The following is a 19,847-nucleotide window of genomic DNA, read 5'->3' as shown; positions in this document are numbered from 1 at the left end:
GGACTATTCTGTGCGTGCTAAACCGACTTTGAGGAGGCTCTTTCTCCAAGAAACGACCCCAGGGCTCGACATATAAATAGAGGGGCAGGGCTAGCACCCGGAACACATCAAGATTCACCAAGCCGTGTGCCAACAACCCCGCCCCCTCTAGTTTATCCTCCGTCATAGTTTCCGTTGTGCTTGGCAAAGCCCTGCGGAGGTTGTTCTTCACCACCACCGTCACCAGGTCGTCATGCCGCCGGAACTCATCTACTACTTCACCCCTCTTGCTCGATCAAGAAGGTGAGGACGTCATCGAGCCGAACGTGTGCTGAACGCGGAGGTGTCGTACGTTTGGTACTTTATCGGGACGGATCGTGAAGGTGTACGACTACATCAACCACATTGATAAACGCTTCCGCTTAGCGATCTTCAAAGGTATGAAGATGTTCTCCCCCTCTCGTAGCTATGCATCTCCATGGATAGATCTTGTGTGTGCGTAGAATTTTTTTGTTTTCCATGCAACGTTCCCCAACAGTCGTAACCACTCCCATCTCACCCGCAGCGCGAGAGCTTGCATCTTCAATTTTTTTTGTGCCAAGTCCATAGAAGAAATTTTTGATGCCAACGGGGCTTTATTTAGAGATTGGGCCGTCTGGTTCTCCTTCAATCCGTAGTGGCGGCTAGACCCATTCATCAATCTTATGGTGCTCAATGCCCCTGACTGGGTCTTTCATGAAATGGACTTATGGATGAGAGCTTTCTTCTGGAAGGGCAAAGATAAGGTTAAGGAGATTGGCATAAAAATTTCAAGCCGCCAATCTCCTCTGTCGAGCTGATTTATTGCAAGTGGAAGGCCCAAGTATTTACAAGTAAAATTCCCTAGTTCACATTGCAGTAGATTTGCGACGTGCTGGCTATCCTCGTCTGTGCCCCTGATGAGGATTTCCTTCGATTTTCGGTAATCGACCTTGAGCACCAAGGCCACTCCAAAGGCATCAAGCATAAACTTGACAAAATTCATATCTTGGACAGTTGACTTGAAGAATACTATGACATCATCTGCGAAAATGGATAGCCGTTGCATTGCCGAGATCCCAGTAAACGAGCTCAGCGCCCCGTCCATGGCTGGCCTCTGAAAAATTGTGGTCAAAGCTTCCACGGCGATGACAAAGAGTAGGGGCGAGATTGGGTCTCCCTGGCGCAAACCACGAGCGTGAGCGAAGCTTCTTCTAGGGTTGCCATTAACAATGACACGGGTGGTTGCGGTGCTGCGGAGGATTTGTATCCACCCGATCCATGCCGCGCCAAAGCCCTGGTCTGCAGTACTTGGAACAGAAAAGGCCAAGAGAGGGAGTGAAAGGCATGTGTGATGTCGAGCTTCAGAAACACACTTGAGGTTTTTCTGTAGTGAATCTTCCTTGTGATTTGCTTGACCAGTAGGAAATTGTCGTGTAGATTACGTCATGTGATGAATGCCGATTGGTTAGCACTGATAATCTCCTGCATTCGCCTCCTTGTGATTTGCTTTGTTAGCCAACATCTTAGCGAATAGGTTGGAAAAACTGTGTGTAAGACTGATCGGGCGGAAATCGCTGACAGTTTCAACATCAGCACGTTCTGGGATTAGTACTATGAAAGCCTTATTAAGCTTGGGAGTCGCCTTCCATATCTGACATACAGTTTCATCAGCCCAATCATTATGTAGATGCTCTAAGGCTAATCATAGTAGGAAGTATCGTATACTAGTATCATGCATACTCCCTCCGTCTGGTGAAGAGTGTATGATATCAACTAAGATACCACCACTATCGTATACTGGGACAACTCGCAGTAAGTATATTGCCCGGACACGTGGGTAAGTGAAGCTGCAGTCAGGATGTTTCAGTCTCTCCATTTCACGATTACACACGTGTCCCCACCTCATCAATTCCACACGCTATTGTCGCTTTTTCATCTTTTTGGCGAACCGCATCAATCAAATCAAATCAAAGAACCAAAGAGCCCGATGGACCTGACTCATTCTCCCCTGGTCCTCCAAGATAGTAATATTTTTCATGTGCCCGGTCCGGTCCGGTCCCGTCCGGTTCACACGCGAGGCTGGGCGCTCCGGCAGGCAGCCGCCGCGTCGAACCCTAACCCGAACCCAAACCATCCAACGCGGCCACGTGGTCAACACTTGGCGTTTGACCAGCCTCAGCACCCCTCCACTTCAAGGCGCCCGCGTGCGCGGCCCCGTCCCTCCTTCCCCTCCTCTTCCTCCCTCCCCCACCGCGGAAGCACAAGTCAAATAATCACTCGGGACCGAAACCTCACAGTCCAACGCCGCCATTTCCCACCCGCCTCCTCCTCCTCCTCCTCCCAGCCGCCGCCCGCCGCCGCCTCTGCGCTAAGTCCAAGGGCTGCGCTCGTGCACGGGAACCCTCGGGGCCGCTGACGACTCGCTGGATCTGCTTGCTTGAGTAGCGGTGGGCTGGAGCTACCTGTCTGCCTGCGCGCGCTGCGAGGGTCGCGGTAACTTCTTCTGCGGTCTCGGATTGTGTCGGATTCGAGTTTCCCGGGGGACTGCTCCACGGGCCTGGACGGTGGATTAGGCTGCGGTTGATCAGGTCAGTCTGCTACCCTGCTTGGTTGGGTGCTCTGGTCTTTGTCTCTGGAGGAGAAGGATTGGGCCTTCTGATTCTACTTTACGGCCTTAGGTCTGCTCTTCACCAAGGGGTTAGGGGATTATCCAGGGTTCTGATTCTGGCGTTGATTGGTTGATCAGAGGGAGATTTGGGAGGAATTCGTGGGATGAAGTTCCAGTTCCAGTGTCGCCTAAGAGACTGAAATCGGCTTTGATTTTGCTCGCTGATGAAAATTGTAGTTTCGTACCTGGCCCTGCGCCATAGCTTATAATCGTCACAACGTTTTGCCGGTTTTGGCTTGTTTTGGATGAGGGTATTGAGAAGTGTTGTGCAGCTGAAATGTGGTTTCCTGTGTGAACACAGAAGCTGCTGGGTGGAGTCGTGTACCTTTTGGCGATCTATTGCGTGTGACGGTGTGAGATAGATTAGTTTAATCGGTAGCAGAGACACTTAGACTACAAAATCATCTTTGTCGAGACAAATACACCACCATTTCCCCCTAGATTAGTTGGAAGTCCTTGCAGGAAATCATCCACGAGGTAATGCCTGTCCAAGTGTGACATCCCGCTGAATAGTTTATTTGAAATGTTGATAAATATATTGTTGATACCTATGGCAGGGAGCTCTGCCCATTTATTAAAGTTGTAGCAGCCGTTGCAGGTGGAGAAACTGAGATACTCGACCGCACTTTTAAAAAGTACCATTTATGTCATAGTGGACCTAATCTAATTTGTATAGTCGGGCTATAAGCTTAAGTTAGTTGCTTTCAGGTGCTGATGTAGTAGTTAGATATGTTTCTCTGATGAGAACTCTATGCATGTTCTGAGCTTGAACAGATCACCCTGGAGTACACCAGCAACTTTGATCTTCCATGCAAAGGATAATAGTTTAATTATAAGGTAGTAGTGCCTAATTTAGCTGCTAGTTGCAAGGCAGAAAGTGTCCATTTTTGTTTAGCACCGCACGTAGTCACAGTTTACACTAACACAATATTACTTCCTCCTCTTGATGGAGAAATATAACTAAATCCCAATTAATATAGCTGTTGGACTGAAAAGAACAGATTGGCCGAGTTTATTTTTTTTGAAAACCACGAAAGGTGGAAGCTCTGCAATTCACCATGGAAGAAGCAGAGTTGCCCAATTAATTAGGGAAATATTGGGCTCAAACCACCTAGCTAACCTAGGTTTGAGACCCACCGACTGACAACTCAACGAACATGATGGTTCACAGTAATTGGTTGGTACTTGGTAGCGTAGAAGGGCTCATTCAGTATAATTCTCTTTGTGGTGACCATAAGTTTCATTTATTTTCAGGATATGATGGCAGCTGTTTAAGGTTGGTGAAATGTCTGTGTGGATATCATAAGTGCAAACGTATTTATTGAACTGACAACGGCGAGGCAGACATATTTTGAGAATATAAGTAATGGGTTGTTCTCCTTTCTTCTGCTATAAAAGTGGGGCAACACGCCAGCAAATTTCTACTCATACTGAAGGTAGATATCTCTTATACAGACTGTTCTACACTCTTGTGGACTATGATATGGTCACCTTCTTCATATTGCCATATTTAAATACTTAACCTAATTTTTACAGACCTCCCTGGTGATATTAATACAATAAGATACACTTATAGGGAGCTAGCAAGGGCAACAGAAAATTTTAACCCATCCAACAAGATTGGTGAGGGTGGTTTTGGATCGGTATATAAGGTAGTGTGTGTAACCTTCAACTAATAAGCCAAATGAAATTCTAATGGAATAAATGAACATGTTTAAAGTTTGATCACATAATGGTGTAGGGGCGGCTAAGGAATGGAAAACTTATTGCTGTCAAGGTGTTATCTGTAGAATCAAGACAAGGACTAAAGGAGTTTCTGAATGAACTGATGTCAATTTCCAACATATCTCATGGCAATCTTGTCAGCCTTTATGGCTATTGTGTGGAAGGAAACCAGAGGATCCTTGTCTACAATTACCTTGAGAATAATAGCCTTGCACAAACACTTCTAGGTAATTCTTGGTTAGTTCTTTTCATCGTACTGTTCTTCAGAACTTGTACATATTTGCTAAAAAGAGGTCTATATTCTAATGCTCCTTAGCTTTTCTCTTCTTATTTCTTATTAGGTTCTGGCCGCAGCAATATCCAGTTCAATTGGAGAAGTAGAGTAAATATTTGCCTTGGTATCGCCCGAGGATTAGCATACCTCCATGATGATGTCAATCCCCACATTGTTCATCGGGATATCAAAGCAAGCAATATACTTCTTGATAAGGATCTCACCCCCAAAATTTCTGATTTCGGTTTAGCAAAGCTTCTACCTCCAAATGCGTCACATATTAGCACACGGGTTGCAGGAACATTGTAAGTTAATTTTGTCATATGGAACTATCTACCTATAATGAATTATCATCTGCATTGCATGTTTACTACTCCCACCGTCCCATAATATAAGACGTTATTACATCCAATATGCTCAGTGTCTTATATTATGGGACGGAGGGAGAAGTTTCTTTGTTTTGTACTGTGTGCCTTCAGAAGCTATTGCTTATAATTGGCATTTCAAGTTAATTGGTTGAATTTAATACACCCCAAAAGAATCTTTCACATATAATGAAACCACACCACCTGTTTCATAGGAGAAGTTAGAGGCAATTACAATTGAAATAACAAATAAAGACATAGTTATTCATAAATGATCATTATGGTTTGATAAACTTGCGGCATTACTTACTCAGTTTTACTTCACAGAGGTTACTTGGCTCCTGAGTATGCCATTCGAGGACAAGTGACACGGAAGTCAGATGTTTATAGTTTTGGTGTTTTGCTTCTTGAAATAGTCAGTGGGAGATCCAACACCAGTTCAAGATTACCCTATGAAGACCAGATACTTCTGGAAAAGGTTAGATGAAATAGAATACCATATTTCTTTCTCTTCTTTTCCCAGCCCTTATTGGTAAAAAGTAAACTATTACTCCCTCCGTCCCATAATATAAGAACGTTTTTCAAACTAACAAAGCTTGAAAAACGTTCTTATATTATGGGACGGAGGGAGTATATTTTACCATAATGAATGAATTAGTTTTTAGCTGAAGTTATTTACAATTTGAGTTTGATGGATGGATGGTACTGGCACGTCAGAAATTTGGAGTGCATAAAAGCAGTCTTGATTTCTGTTAAAAAAACTAGTGTAGATGCATACAACTCTTGCATTTCAGAATGTTAGCCATGCCATGTCCATTTTTCATTTATTAAATTAGTAATACAATACAAAAAAATGATTACTATTATCATGCACTTACATTTTAGTTGCTCACTGGCAAGCACATTAGCTGCTTCCTTGTCTCTACATAAATGCATAAATCGTTTATAACCTCTTAGCATGACTGGAGGGAGCAAATATTCTAACCCATGGACTTTTGTTCTTTGCTGCTACAGTTCCCAGAGGTTACCAATGGGGTTCTCCTCTTGCAGACATGGATGTATTATGAGCAGGGAGATTTGGCGAAAATCATAGACAGTTCTGCGGGTGATGATATGGATATTGAACAAGCCTGCAGGTTCCTGAAAGTTGGACTTCTCTGTACACAAGATGTCACAAGACATCGACCCACTATGTCAACTGTCGTCAGCATGCTAACAGGCGAAAAGGATGTTGACTCGGAGAAGATCAGCAAGCCCGCTACAATTAGCGACTTTATGGACCTTAAGATCAGGAGCATGAGGAGAGAAAATAACATTGCATTCGCTTCATCCTCCACGTTGCTATCCACTATCATGGCACACTCTTCTCCTTTGTTGTCGCAAGAGACGACACAAGCCTCCATCACATTCACCGCAATATCAGAGCGTGAGTGACCTGAAGTTGGTTGCAAATATGAAGACCATGTAGAGAAGTAGCATAGCCAGATACCCTTTTTCTTCAGAAGTTTTCTTCGTAGTGTATAGATTCACTTTGTTTATAGTGTACACAGCATTGCTGGGACAAAGAAGTTTCATGAGTTTTACTTTGTGCGTACAATACTAGATTGGTGGCGCAATGCCATTGTATATGTGTGCATGTACATCCTGTCCGTTGTTTGTTTGGTGGAAAGAAAATACAAGTTTGAGATCCTGCGAGTACATAGCCTGGATGTGCCAACAAAATCACAGTTCATAAATGGCCAACATTATAAGGGCATGCTCCCCAGACGTTGCCATGAACTACCAAAATGCAAAACGCATCTTGCGATGATCAGTTTCCATCGTCTCCTTTCTCCTGTACACTATCACATCTGCTTTCAGCTTGGGTGTGATTTGGATAATGCATAGATTGATGTATTATCTTTGTCTCGGCAGGCCTCCAGCACCATAGCAGGTGTTCTACTACTGCTACTACCAAGCAAGCAGCTATGATGTCTGACTGCATCACCATCATGGAAGTAGCTCCCCTAGAAGAAGGGACCCAGCCAGGTGCTCCTCCGCCTCCTAGCCAGTGAGGTAATCTCCAACATGGGCACAGGGCATGGCGGTGTCCTCCCCTCTGCCCTCACCATCACCATCACTATACCTTCCCTTCTCTTTCTCCCCTGTGGCTAGGCCCCAATGGCAGCTCTCCTTGAGGTGCATCTTTAGTTTTTTTTAGATGAAGGTGCATCTTTAGTAGCAGCGCTGCAGTGCTGCTTCCATCGGAGTGGTCCATGGTCCATGCATGCAGAAATGGTCGGCTGTTGATCAGAAGCTGGCACATGAGTGAGGAGATGGTCCAGTGGGCCTGGCACTGATGTGCCGCAAGTACAATAGCAGGTGCCTGCTTATATGGCAATTTTGTCTATATAAAGAAGAAAGACATGAAAAGATAAAGGGAATGGGCTCTTATACAAGAGCCTAGCTATATGCGTGCTCGTAGAAAAATACAATAAATATGAAGAAATAAATAGAGAGAAGATGAGAAAAAATACTAATCTTATAACCAACCTTATAGCTAAGCTTGTTGTATGAGTGACTATATATGTTGGCTATAAATGATATGGCAACATCTTATAGCCAACAGTTGACTGCATTATCAGCCTCTAACTAATCAATGTGGATTGTTGATGAAACAATTTAGTCCACAGGGACAGGGATTACGTTTGCGATCATTCCAATCTAGGACAGGCAGATTTTTCCATCTTCCCCTCAGTTTGAGCATTTGGTAGGCTGCCATGCACCCCTACTCATATGAAAAATGTTTTTCTGTTCACTTGGACCAAAGAATCTCACCGTGGACATGTCTTTGAGATTATAATATACTAACCACAACAACAGAGAATATAGTCACTTTAATTCAGGTTTGACCATGTCTTGATCAATGTGCGAGGGCAAAGGCTATGCCTTTTGTCTTGGCTTTGAGTGAGTAGTCAATTAACTAATCTCTCCTTTTTCCCCGAAAAAAAACTAATCTCTCTTTTTAATTTGATATCCCTTGTAAAATCAGATCATGGATTCTGCGATGGATTATCAGTGATTGCATCCATTGCGCGCCACACCCTGCGATGATGGTGTGCGCGGATTGGATGGATCAAGAAAACCATCTTCAACTCTCATCGTCCCGCAAATGGAGGATATACACATACAGCTCGAAATTCCTATAGCATAATCATACTACTTAATATTAATATATACTACCTCCCTTTTTTAATACAAGACCTTTTAGCTTTTTTTTGGTTCGTATGTACCTAGACACATTTTAGTATGTATGTTCACTCATTTTAGTACTTTCTCCGGTCCTTTTTACTCCGCATATTAGATTTGTGTCAAGTCAAACTTTACAAAGTTTGACAAATTTATATTAAAAAATACCAACATTTACAATACCAAATATATATATACTATGAAACTACATTTCACAATGAATCTAACAATGTTGATTTGGCATTGTAAATGTTAATATTTTTCTATAAGTTTGTCAAAGTTTTGATACTTTGACTTTAAACAAAACTTATATGCCGACTAAAAAGACCGGAGGGAGAGTATGCATGTAGTCAATATAACACTTCTAGTACATTTCGTGGTCACATGATATGTACAGTGGCAACTGAACCTTGCTTGCTCTTAATTGCTTGTACCTAGACCATTTTTACCACAAATTAATCCTATGTACATGCCACTTTCATAGATGAAAAGTAATTGTAGCTAGCGATGAGAGGAAGCACTATGATTGATACATGATTGTAACCTCAGGAAAAAGCAATTCAAAATCAGGGCAGATTGCTCAAGGGATATGCATGTAAGATGAGAGGAAGGAACAAAAGGGATCCAAAAAGGTATGAAACATGCAAGGAAATTAATAAATGAGGTAATATCATCAGGAGTCATAAAACTTGTTTTGAATGTTTAGTTTGATGCTAAAACTTATAAAATACGAATTTGTGGTCAATTAACTTGCACTCTCGTGCAAATACGGTCATAAAGTACGTACGCAAGCGTATCTGCCGCTTGCATGGCGTGCTGCCGGTGGAGGAACCGCTTGGTGTGACGTGACGCAAGAATGATTTGAAGATTCGAAAATAACCGCGATGTAAGGTATCGTACCAGCAACCAATTCAGTCTAGTCACACGTGCTAACCACCCACACAAGGCGTCCTTTCATGCTTATAGTAATGAGACAACCCAACAAATAATGTTTATTTTGGCAGGACAACCATAAAATTATTCGGATTTAAAAAAAATGTTATATGTTGGCAACGACAACTACTCGTATCCAACGTTTTTTTTCTTGATGCTGTTCTTTTTCTCAGTACGGGCCAGAAAAGCCGGCTTCTGGATAATCTCAGAAATTTTGGCTTTTTCGCCTGAATTTATTCAAACGAACTTTAAATTCAATTTTTTTGGCATTAAAATATATAAAACTGAAACTAGAAAAGAACAAAGCTTATGCACAATTCCAGCGGTTAGTACTGCCCATCTGCATCACGTGACCATGGGGTAATACAGTAAAAACGGTGGCACCAAGCTATGCACTGTGTTGTATGATTACGTGCATATAAATCTTATTTGATATAGTTCTGGGCGTTTAAATTCAAAAAATACATTTGAAATTTTGGCATGAGGTTTAGTGACCATAGGGATTTCTCGGACCGGAATAAAAAAACCTCCTCATATCTTGGACCGGTTTTTTCAGTTCGAATTTCAATTAGAACTTTATGGTGAAAAAAATCCGAGTTTTTCTGAAAACCGGCATTTTCGGTCGCACCAGGAAAAAATAGAATCGAGAAAAAACCCCTGCTTTGACTATAAATTAACTTGTGTCCTCTTCATTAACAAGGATCTTTTTAGTGCATTGGTTGGCATGGGGCATTCTCGTACATGAGCTCGTGAGTTAAAGCCCCAATGCTGCTGTTTTATTTTTCAATTCTGTCATACCACTATGTGGTGACAAGTGGGACCCACATGTCAAGGATAGATTTATTCCTGTCAAGCGGGGCCCACACATGCTGATGAGGAGCTTCAACGTAATTAAATTCAGAGCGAGGGTGTATCAGTAAAAAGAATAGCATCGTTGGCATGCCATGTAAGATCAATATACATTTAAATATGGACGAAGTGACCGTATTTGCACGCAGAGACAAGTTGAGTGACCATAATTCTATATTTTTAAAGTTTTAGCACTAAACTGAACATCGAACGCAAGTTCTATGACTTCTGGTGATATTAGCTCTTAATAAATCATCGCATTTGCATCAAGAAGTGGCAAAAAAAGATGGTAACATTTCACACATGAGTAATGTGCTAAATGTGATCCCCAAATAAACAACATATGTTCATAGAGTTGCATAATATCGTCCCTGGTTTCTTCGAAGAGAGGAGAAGGTGTGAAGATGAATAAAACACATTCCACGGACCTGCAAATCCAGATATTGACGAGTGAGATGCATATTGGATAAAAATGCAAACAGTGATAAAAATGGAGAAACATCAAATAATTCAAGGAAAAAAAATGAAATAATCAAATAAAAGGCCAGATATATACATATATGCATGCTTGGCCCCTTGCACGCCACCCAGCAGGCAACCACATCCATGGGTTGGGCTACATGTGTGGCATACAGGGAGCCAGGCACAGCACAATCTTGACTAGATCGATCGTCAAACCACTCTTCCAAATGGTGATCAGAAAGCAAGACCAAAGGAAGAAAACCAAAGGGATGTTCATATGTTTTATGTTTCTCTTCATGTTTTGTGTCTTGCAGACTAGTTGGGGAAACAAACCTGGATCTTGATGGGTATGCTCAAGGCGCATGGAGCAAACACAAGGAGGCAACCACGGCTACTAGAGAGAGAAAGAGAAAGCTAGGTTAATCGAATGAGTGAGTGGAGAACAGTGCACTAGTGTGAAGGATGGTGGTAGGAGCAAGGAGGTGAGGCTGGATTTATAGAGGGAGGGGAGGCAGGGATGTTGCTCTCTCTCTCCACAACGACTCCATTGCTAGCTTGCCTAGCTTGCTCTCCCGTCTGCTGCGTGCGCGCTGCTTCTCTTGCAATAAAGTGAGTAAAGCAAAGAGCAAAGGACATGGACACAAGGACAACGGGATAACACTTCCTTAGGGGGAACTAAAGGAGATGTGTAGCTTTTCAGAAATGCATGCCACACTAGATATAGTCTAGCTAGACCTGCACACCGCAATCTCAGACTCTCATGGGTGTCTTTCCTGATTTTTATTTCTTGAAACAGTCATTCACCCCACTTTGTATATATATAAAGAAATACAATAAAATAGACGGCCGAACACTTACAAAGCAAAACACAAGATACAACGTAAACCTAGAACAAGCCTAACACCTTTCCGCAGCCCGACCGAAGACCTCTGTGCTCCAGCACAACCAGGCAGAGGTATTCACCCGAAGCGCTAGCACAAGGGATAGACTCACAGAGACAAAGGTTTTCACCCGTTTTCGGATTTTTATATCGTGTGGTAGACTACTCATCAAGCGCTGGCCTAATGCAACGGTAGCCTAGTTAGCTATTCCCCCCGTTTCTTTTTAGTTTGCATATAAGATTTGGTCAAAGTCAAACTTGATAAAGTTTGACTAGGTTTATAAGAAAATATATCAATTCACACTATGAAATTAATATTATTAGATGCATGATGAAATTAATTTTCATAACATATAACTTTAGTATTATAGATGTTAATATTTTTTTTATAAAGTTAGTCAAATTTTATAAAGTTTGATTTTGACCAAATCTTATATGCAGACTAAAAAGAAACAAAGAGAGTATCTACTGGTAATAAGAAGCACCTCCCAAAGGAGTAGGGCGTTTCGGTGCGCAGGCTCATCCGCACCCGGTTAGAAAAAAAATCGTAATAAATTCAAATAAAATTCAAAAAATTCCAAAATAAAAATTGTACCGTAGACAATTTGATACGTGAGACCCGCTCCAAATTTCAAGTCATTTGGACATCTGAGCAGCTCTTAGCAAAAAAGACAAATCAGACCAAAACAGTACATGAACAGTAAACATTTTTACAGACCTCCAATTTGTCTCTTTTGCTGAGAGCTCCTCAGATATCCAAATGATATGAAAATTGGAGCACACCTTACGCATCAAATTATCTACCGCACAAAAAAATTAGAATTTTTTGAAATTTTCTAGTATTTATTTTGAGTTTTTTTCATCAGCGCAGACGCAGATGAGCTCGGATGCAGAGATGGATTTTCGCTCCCAAAGCAACCAATTGCATGCAAAAGAGTGTCTCGAGCTTCTCCCTGCTCCATCGTAGTCGTAGCCCGCACGTACGTATGGGGTCGGTGTGAACTTTAGACATGGAGATAAAGACCACATAGGAGGAATAGAAAGCGAATCACCATTACGCTTGCACGCACACACCTCCCTCTCACACACACAAAGACTGCAAAGCAGCTGACTGGTGAAGTGGATTTTGTCCGGAGCTCCTGGCTTGGCGAAGCTCCCGGATTCTCTTACACCACACCAAAGACCAAAGACCAAACGTCCAAACCAGCTCACAGCATATATACCAGCCAGGCAGGACATACGTAGCAGGCTACGTCTCAGACTCTCCAGGTCCGGGGTGTTGGCTGCTAGCTGCAACTCGTATATTCTTGCTGTGCCACGGCAGCTTGCTGCAATGAGGGCATCTCCAAGGTAACCCGTAAATTTCCTTTCAGGTTTGTTCATGGATAGGAATCAATTTACGAACACGGATGCGGGAGGCTGCCATCGGCTTATGCATTTTAAACTCTTTTTAACAAAGCAGATAAAACTCATGTAAACTCGATCGGATTTTATATAAACATGACGAATTTTATACAAACCGTATAAAAATGGTTATATTTTGAACATATTTTAACTAAAAAGATAAAACTATGTGCACGTACAATCACGCAGAGCTCCATTCACACAAAACGGATACACTACACTAGTCTACGCGGTCGGTCGGCCGCGGCAGATTCTTTTGTCTTTCCCATGTCCGGCAGCCTGCTAACCGGACTGCTGGGAGTCCCGGAGGCATATTCTTCCCTTGTATCTTTCCTATGTGCGACGGAGTGGGAAAGAGGGTGCTTCAGCCGGAGGAGAAGGTGCTTCTTTGGTCATCCGCTGTACAACCAGCGACGCGCCGGCGGTGGCCTCCATGCGAAGCGGCGGCGGCCTCCCGTGTTCTACTTCTCCTTGATGATAGCAGTGGACGCGGACGTACTGGACGCCACCTTGTCGACATCCGCGCAGCCGGCTTTTTTCTCTGCGTGCATGGCGCGGCTACGCGCGTGACGACCACAGATGACGCGGTCGCAGGCACTGGAGGCGGCGATGCCAGTGCCGCCATGCTGGGATGGAAAAACTCACCACTCCTCCACGAGCTGGCTTCGAGCGGCGAGTTGTTGAACCATGAACCGGCTTGGGGCGGCAATTGGCTTCGTCGGGCTAGGCGAGGGAGGTGGAGCAGCGAGTTGCCTCGCTCGTATCCGGCGGGCTCGGCGGGCCACCCAACTGGCTTTTATGTCGGAGAACTGCTCTTCTGGCTCGTCGGATGCCATCGAAAAAGTGAAGAAAATGATGCAAGGAGGAGATGGAGACGGCGGAGTGGTGCGATTCTTGCCCGGCGTGTGGCCTCTTTAAATAGAGGGCAGACGTGAGGAGCTTGCCCGGCGTTGCGTTTAATGCCGGGCGCTCGTGAATGGACGTGTGACGGGAGTAGGTTTATCGGCTTTCACGTGGGTTTAATGTAGGTGTTTGAATGCGGCGAGGAGGCGTGTTCAGCCGGGCGTGCAGCGGGCGGCACCCTTGGCTGACTCGCCGCCTTAATGTCGGAGGCAGTGAGGGGTCACGTCCATCCTGAGCCGTCTTTAATATGGAGCGGTGAGCTCTACAGCGGCATGAATGTGGGCAGCTGGACGACGGTCGGGAAGCGCGCGCGAACGGGGGTGAGGGTTTTTGGTGGGCCAGTGCGGTCAGAAGCGGGTGTGACAGCGATACGGACCCCTGCAAGCCTCTCCATGGCTGTCTCCGGTTTGCAGAGAAAATGCGTCGGACCGCGCCGTGAACCAATAGTGTTTTATGGCTTCTGCGGATCGGATAGTGCAATTCGGACGCCTGCGAGAGGTTTGAGGGTCGGCACTGAAGATGGCCTGCCCTTTTGGTTTGAGCTTCGGGCCCATCATTTGGTAGGCTCCAAATGTCAGTGCACTTTGGGGCTATTTATTTGGATAAAAATGATGCCGTTACCTGTCTTGGTACGTACATACGTACGTATATATCTGTTCATGGGTTGGACCATGTTTGTACATGTCACTGTGCAGATCTAGGCGCCTGTCGCATGAACCTTGATGGTCACGTACTTGCCTTGCTTGCATTAACTGTCCCAGTCAAATCGTATGCATGTGGACATCTTCGAACATCAGAATAAGTGAATATCATATTTTTTTCAAAAAGAAGAAATATTTAGATCCCCTCCCCCCGGTTCCCTTATATAAACTAGTAGATCCGCAATGGCGCAAAGACCCGTTGATTCCATGTTAGCGATGAAAAGAAATTCATGGTTTAGTTGTTTAGTTATGGACAAGCACATGTGACAACAAATTTAGTCTCTCTTAATTAGAAAAACTGGGGCTTTGTCTACAATAAGATGTACATACACATTTAAAATTTGTAGCATAGGGCTCTACTTAAAACAATATGAATGTAACAATATGAATGCTCTACAATATAGACTTCTGTTCTTTCACTGTCCCACACACACCGGGAGGCCCAGGTATCTTCCATTCCAAGTCTCACAACCCAGTCCCAGCTGGTGCAGCATAGCTTTCCGAACATCATTCTTGTATTTTTACTGAACATGATAGCAGATTTCTCAAGTTGTGGCTTGACTCTCTGATAGAGAAGCCAATTAGAACCAACAATTATGTGGGTATTGTAAAGCATTGGTAACCATATATATGTGAGTATCTTAAATCAATGAAAAAATAAAGATACAATTATCTACACTGATACATCCATGTTTGTTCTTGCACTTTGCCGGCGCAGTGACACAGGAAGCAGCCTTAGACACCGATGTGCTGACCACGAGTTCCGTTTCCTCATGCAAAATAACCTGACACAAAACAAAGACAAAGGCAGAGATAAACATTGATCCATGAGTTAGTGTCGTAGAGAGCATCAGCAAGACACCTTTTACTCTCTGCAGCAGTCCGTGCCACTCGAATTCTGGAATTACTAACCTCAGAGATGCACAAAGTTCATGGTCAATATTGCGATGGATCAGCGACCATAGTAGTTTGCTGCATCAAAGAGTTTATAGGCTCAGAAATTAATTACCACACAAAATTGACAATCACATTTAGTAGAGAACATCGCATTCCAAAATAGAAATTTTGATTTGCAGTTTCACCTCCCGCTCCTTAGATATGTACTCCCTCCGTTCCAAATTACTCGTCGTGGTTTTAGTTCAAATTTGAACTAAAACCACAACGAGTAATTTGGAACGGAGGGAGTAGATGTCAGCAAGTAGAAGTAGATGACAAAAAGAAAAAAGAATTTACCACTCAGAAGTGAGGATCACATATTCAGTAGAGAAATCTCATTCCTAAATAGAAATGTGCAAGCTTCTAAAAAATAGTTTTGAAGGTAACTCAAACCAAGATACACACACTATATTCTAATAGCACGCAAGCTCATAAAAAATGGTTTTGCAGGCAACTCAAACCAAGATATAGACACTTTGTTCTAATAGCTGAAAATATAATATATGTTATAAACACAATCTCAAGGAAAAATAGAACTGCAACAAACTGTAACACAACATTAATCAAGGTTTTCAGTATCACGTTGTGGATCATAGTATTGAACAATAAGATATTACGTGAGAGAAACGATAAGATTCGCACCATGTATCATAATCTGACACCACCACTATCATATCACGGTAAAGGGTAATGATTTGTTACCGTTAGAATCACAAGACCAATATTTAATTTGTTCGATATTCACATTCATAACATAGGGCTCTATACCAATCGGTCACAGCCAGCCTGTGCACAACATTTTTTCAGGAAACAGCAGGAGTGCTAAGGCAACACAAATCAGCAGGTGGAAGCGTAATTTTCAAGATGATCCCAATTCTTAAATTCATAGGTATTAAAATAACTACAGAAATCTCAAAAATCACAACATAACAAGAATCTGAACCTTTATGGAGTCCTTTTCTTTCTATGAATCATGAAGCTTAGTGCAGATGACTGTATCTAAACAGGAGCTTTCTTGCGACGCAGACTACCCAAAAAAACTGTACGTATTACATATTACATATCGAAAGTTGCATTTTTTTCAATTCTACTCCTCATTTCACATAGTAAATATTTTCTTGAACCAGAATACAAAAGCGTTGCTGCTGCATGCATATGCAAAAAACAGAGCATTAATTCTTCTCCTGGACAGAGAGGCTATTCTCTTGCTAAGCTCTTAAATGCATATATACACGGTTTTGATAAAAATGTGAAATGACCCTTTTTATTGTCGATACTACTTTTGTGCTTCCATACACATCCTGAAAAAAATACGAAGGATGGCCTAAAGCAATTTAACTCGAACCGAGTTTCTGAACCAAGCATCAACCACATATAGCAGTGAAGCAACAATGCCCATTTGTCCAAAAATCCAATCATGGTGCAAATCACACAAAACACGATGAACTCAAGTATCATTATTTTCCTTTGAATGCCTTTTTTTACATAAAATCATCGTCCTCCATGGAATTTTTACCAAAAAAATCATGTTAAGCTTAAACCAGAATACACGTCAAACCTGAGAGAGAGAGAGAGAGAGAGAGAGAGAGAGAGAGAGAGAGAGAGAGAGAGAGAGAGAGAGAGAGAGAGATCAGAGGGGAGGGGAAGAAGGATTGGGGCAGGTCACCTAAGCAAGGAAGATCACGAGCGCCAAAATCCTACATGAGGCAGCGTGGTGCAGGCCAAGCTCATCGGGAAATTCATGGACGCCAAACAATTTCGAAATGATGCCTAAACTGGAAAGTCTGCACAAGGCACCCAAGATTGACAACCATGTAAGCTTTGAGCGTTGTTCTTGATTAAGAGGCCAAAAGGATAAACAAATGGAATAAGTCTCACCGTCAGTACTCAATTTGCACCCAAGCCAAAATCAAAATCCATTGCATCCACGCTTACCTCAAGGGAGAGTAAAACCCCCCTGCAAAATTGTTAAGGGAAAAATGAGGATAAAATAAGAACACGAGTCAGTAGAACCTAAGAAAAAGGAGCTAAAAATCAATCAGGTAGAACCTAACACCAGCGATTGATATGCCAAGTACAGCTAAAGCCATAATAGTAGCAAAGTAAATAAGATCCATTTCTTGTTAATTGCTCAACAAGGTTTCAAATAGTCAACTACCATCATTCTGAAATTGAAGAAAGAATACCACCCTTGCAGTTATGATATGCGCAATAATGAACTTAAAGCATGAAAATTGTTACATGAAGCTTTGAACTATTATCACCCGGCCTTTTTGTTTATAATGAACACTATGTTATAAATGTTCAAGTGCCTTCTTCACGATCCGACCGATCCTAGTACCGAAAGTACGACACCTCCGTGATCTGCACACGTTCAGCTCGGTGACGTCCCACGAACTCTCGATCCAGCTGAGTGTCGAGGGAGAGCTTCGTCAGCACGACGGCATGATGACGGTGATGATGAAGTTACCTGCGCACGGCTTCGCCTAAGCACTACGACAATATGACCGAGGTGGAAAATTGTGGAGGGGGGCACTGAACACGGCTAAAGATCAACTTGTGTGTCTATGGGGTGCCCCCTCCCCCATATATAAAGGAGTGGAGGAGGGGGGGAGGGCCGGCCCTCTATGGCGCGCCCTGGGAGGAGTCCTACTCCCACCGGGAGTAGGATTCCCCCCTTTCCCTAGTTGGAGTAGGAGAGAAGGAAGGAGGAGAGAGGGAGAAGGAAAGGGGGGGGGGGGTGCCGCCCCCCCCTTTCCTAGTCCAATTCGGACCCAAGGGGGAGGAGGCGCGCGGCCTGCCCTAGCCGCCCCTCTCTCTCTCCACTAAAGCCCATTAGGGCCCATATACTCCCGGGGGGGGGGGGGGGGTTCCGGTAACCCCTCGGTACTCCGGTAAATGCCCGAACTCACCCGGAACCATTCCGATGTCCAAACATAGTCATCCAATATATCGATCTTTATGTCTCGACCATTTCGAGACTCCTCGTCATGTCCGCGATCATATCCGGGACTCCGAACAACCTTCGGTACATCAAAACACATAAACTCATATCGTCACCGAATGTTTAAGCGTGCGGACCCTACAGCTTCGAGAACTATGTAGACATGACCGAGACTCATCTCCGGTCAATAACCAATAGCGGAACCTGGATGCTCATATTGGTTCCTACATATTCTACGAAGATCTTTATCGGTCAAACCGCACAATAACATATGTAGTTCCCTTTGTCATCGGTATGTTACTTGCCCGAGATTAGATCGTCGGTATCTCAATACCTAGTTCAATCTCGTTACCGGCAAGTCTCTTTACTCGTTCCGTAATGCATCATCCCGCAACTAACTCATTAGTCACAATGCTTGCAAGGCTTATAGTGATGTGTGTTAGAGTACATCTGAGGCATACCGTTGATCATCCGAGGACCAAGCAATCACACGAGGCACAACACCGAGATTTGTTAACGAGGTTCACCGATATGGCTACATCCCCGGGGCTTGACTACGGGCGCTCCTCCCCGTGACACCGTCACAATACCGCACACCGGTCAACCGGGCGCCGGCACACGCCGCCGGCTCCCCCTTGCGCGCCTGTGCTACTATGCTGGCATAGGTTACATCGTGTGTCTAGCCCCGCTACATATGAGAGGCCTAGGATACAAGTGTCCTACTACGACATGACTCCATATCCTATCTAAACACAATACTACTACAAGTCCAACTGTAACCTACCTTGTACACTATATTCGACACAACTCCAATAAACTCCACCTTGGCGAATATTCTCCACCACCTTGAATTCGTCAATGTGTCAAACTTCCATGTACATTGGACTTGAGTTTATCACATGAGTATCGCTGCTACTCCAAAGACTCCATACGACTCCACCTGCAACTTGTAGTCCCTTCTTTTCTTGACCATAGTCAACACTCGAGCAAAATTAAGTTCCTTGTTACTCTAGTTTGTGCTCCCAACTTCCAGAGTATCAGTCCAACGCCATCACACACTGATCACTGACCTGCGTGAAAATGAACAACTCACATATTGGGGGTCACCCATAAGAGTTACCTGAACTCAACATCACCGCTCCTTTCTTGACCGTCTGTCTGAAACATGAAGGAATTTCACCGTTGCTTGTAGTCATCCCGAGTCAAATTCACAGTTTTCTCACCACATGTATGACTACCAGAGCCCTGGCCCGTCTCCATGCCCCGTGCGCACCGCACGTCTCGCCGCTATTACCACGTCGAGCCTCCGTTGTCCTGGTCGAGTCTCAAGGGTCGCGAAACCACACCACTCAACCCCCACTGCAGAGTACCACCGATCATCACCGACCGATGACGAGTTTCACGCTTCCATCAGACCACTGGGCTCCAGTCCGAACTACGTGTCCCTCACTTTTTCCTGCTGAATAGGCTTCGACTCTCTGTCGACTTATGCCATAGCCCCTCAATCCAGCACTGAGTGAAGTCATCCAGACTCCAGCTCCACCTTCAACATGACTCCGTGGTAGATGATCAGTC

The 19,847-nt window shown here is 43.8% G+C and overlaps 1 protein-coding gene and 1 long non-coding RNA gene across 2 annotated transcripts; one reads left to right on the top strand and one right to left on the bottom strand.

Moving 5' to 3' along the window:
* Window positions 1-2,229: 2,229 nt before the first annotated feature.
* Window positions 2,230-6,754, top strand: LOC109741898 (cold-responsive protein kinase 1). The gene is made up of 7 exons (XM_020300987.3): window positions 2,230-2,588; window positions 3,923-4,104; window positions 4,205-4,320; window positions 4,410-4,620; window positions 4,735-4,972; window positions 5,360-5,510; window positions 6,047-6,754. Exons 2-7 carry the CDS (start codon window positions 4,035-4,037, stop codon window positions 6,464-6,466), a joined length of 1,206 nt encoding a protein of 401 aa, XP_020156576.1. The 5' UTR covers window positions 2,230-2,588; window positions 3,923-4,034; the 3' UTR covers window positions 6,467-6,754.
* Window positions 6,755-10,198: 3,444 nt separating this feature from the next.
* Window positions 10,199-11,448, bottom strand: LOC120966250 (uncharacterized). The gene is made up of 2 exons (XR_005759613.2): window positions 10,838-11,448; window positions 10,199-10,470 (listed from the first exon to the last, which is right to left on the bottom strand). It is a non-coding gene; the product is annotated as an uncharacterized lncRNA (long non-coding RNA).
* Window positions 11,449-19,847: the final 8,399 nt, after the last annotated feature.

The sequence above is a fragment of the Aegilops tauschii genome, chromosome 6, assembly GCF_002575655.3.
Source record: "Aegilops tauschii subsp. strangulata cultivar AL8/78 chromosome 6, Aet v6.0, whole genome shotgun sequence".
Taxonomy (NCBI): domain Eukaryota; kingdom Viridiplantae; phylum Streptophyta; class Magnoliopsida; order Poales; family Poaceae; genus Aegilops; species Aegilops tauschii.
Note: the sequence above shows the minus strand (reverse complement) of the source record. Positions and strands in the feature narration are given on the sequence as shown.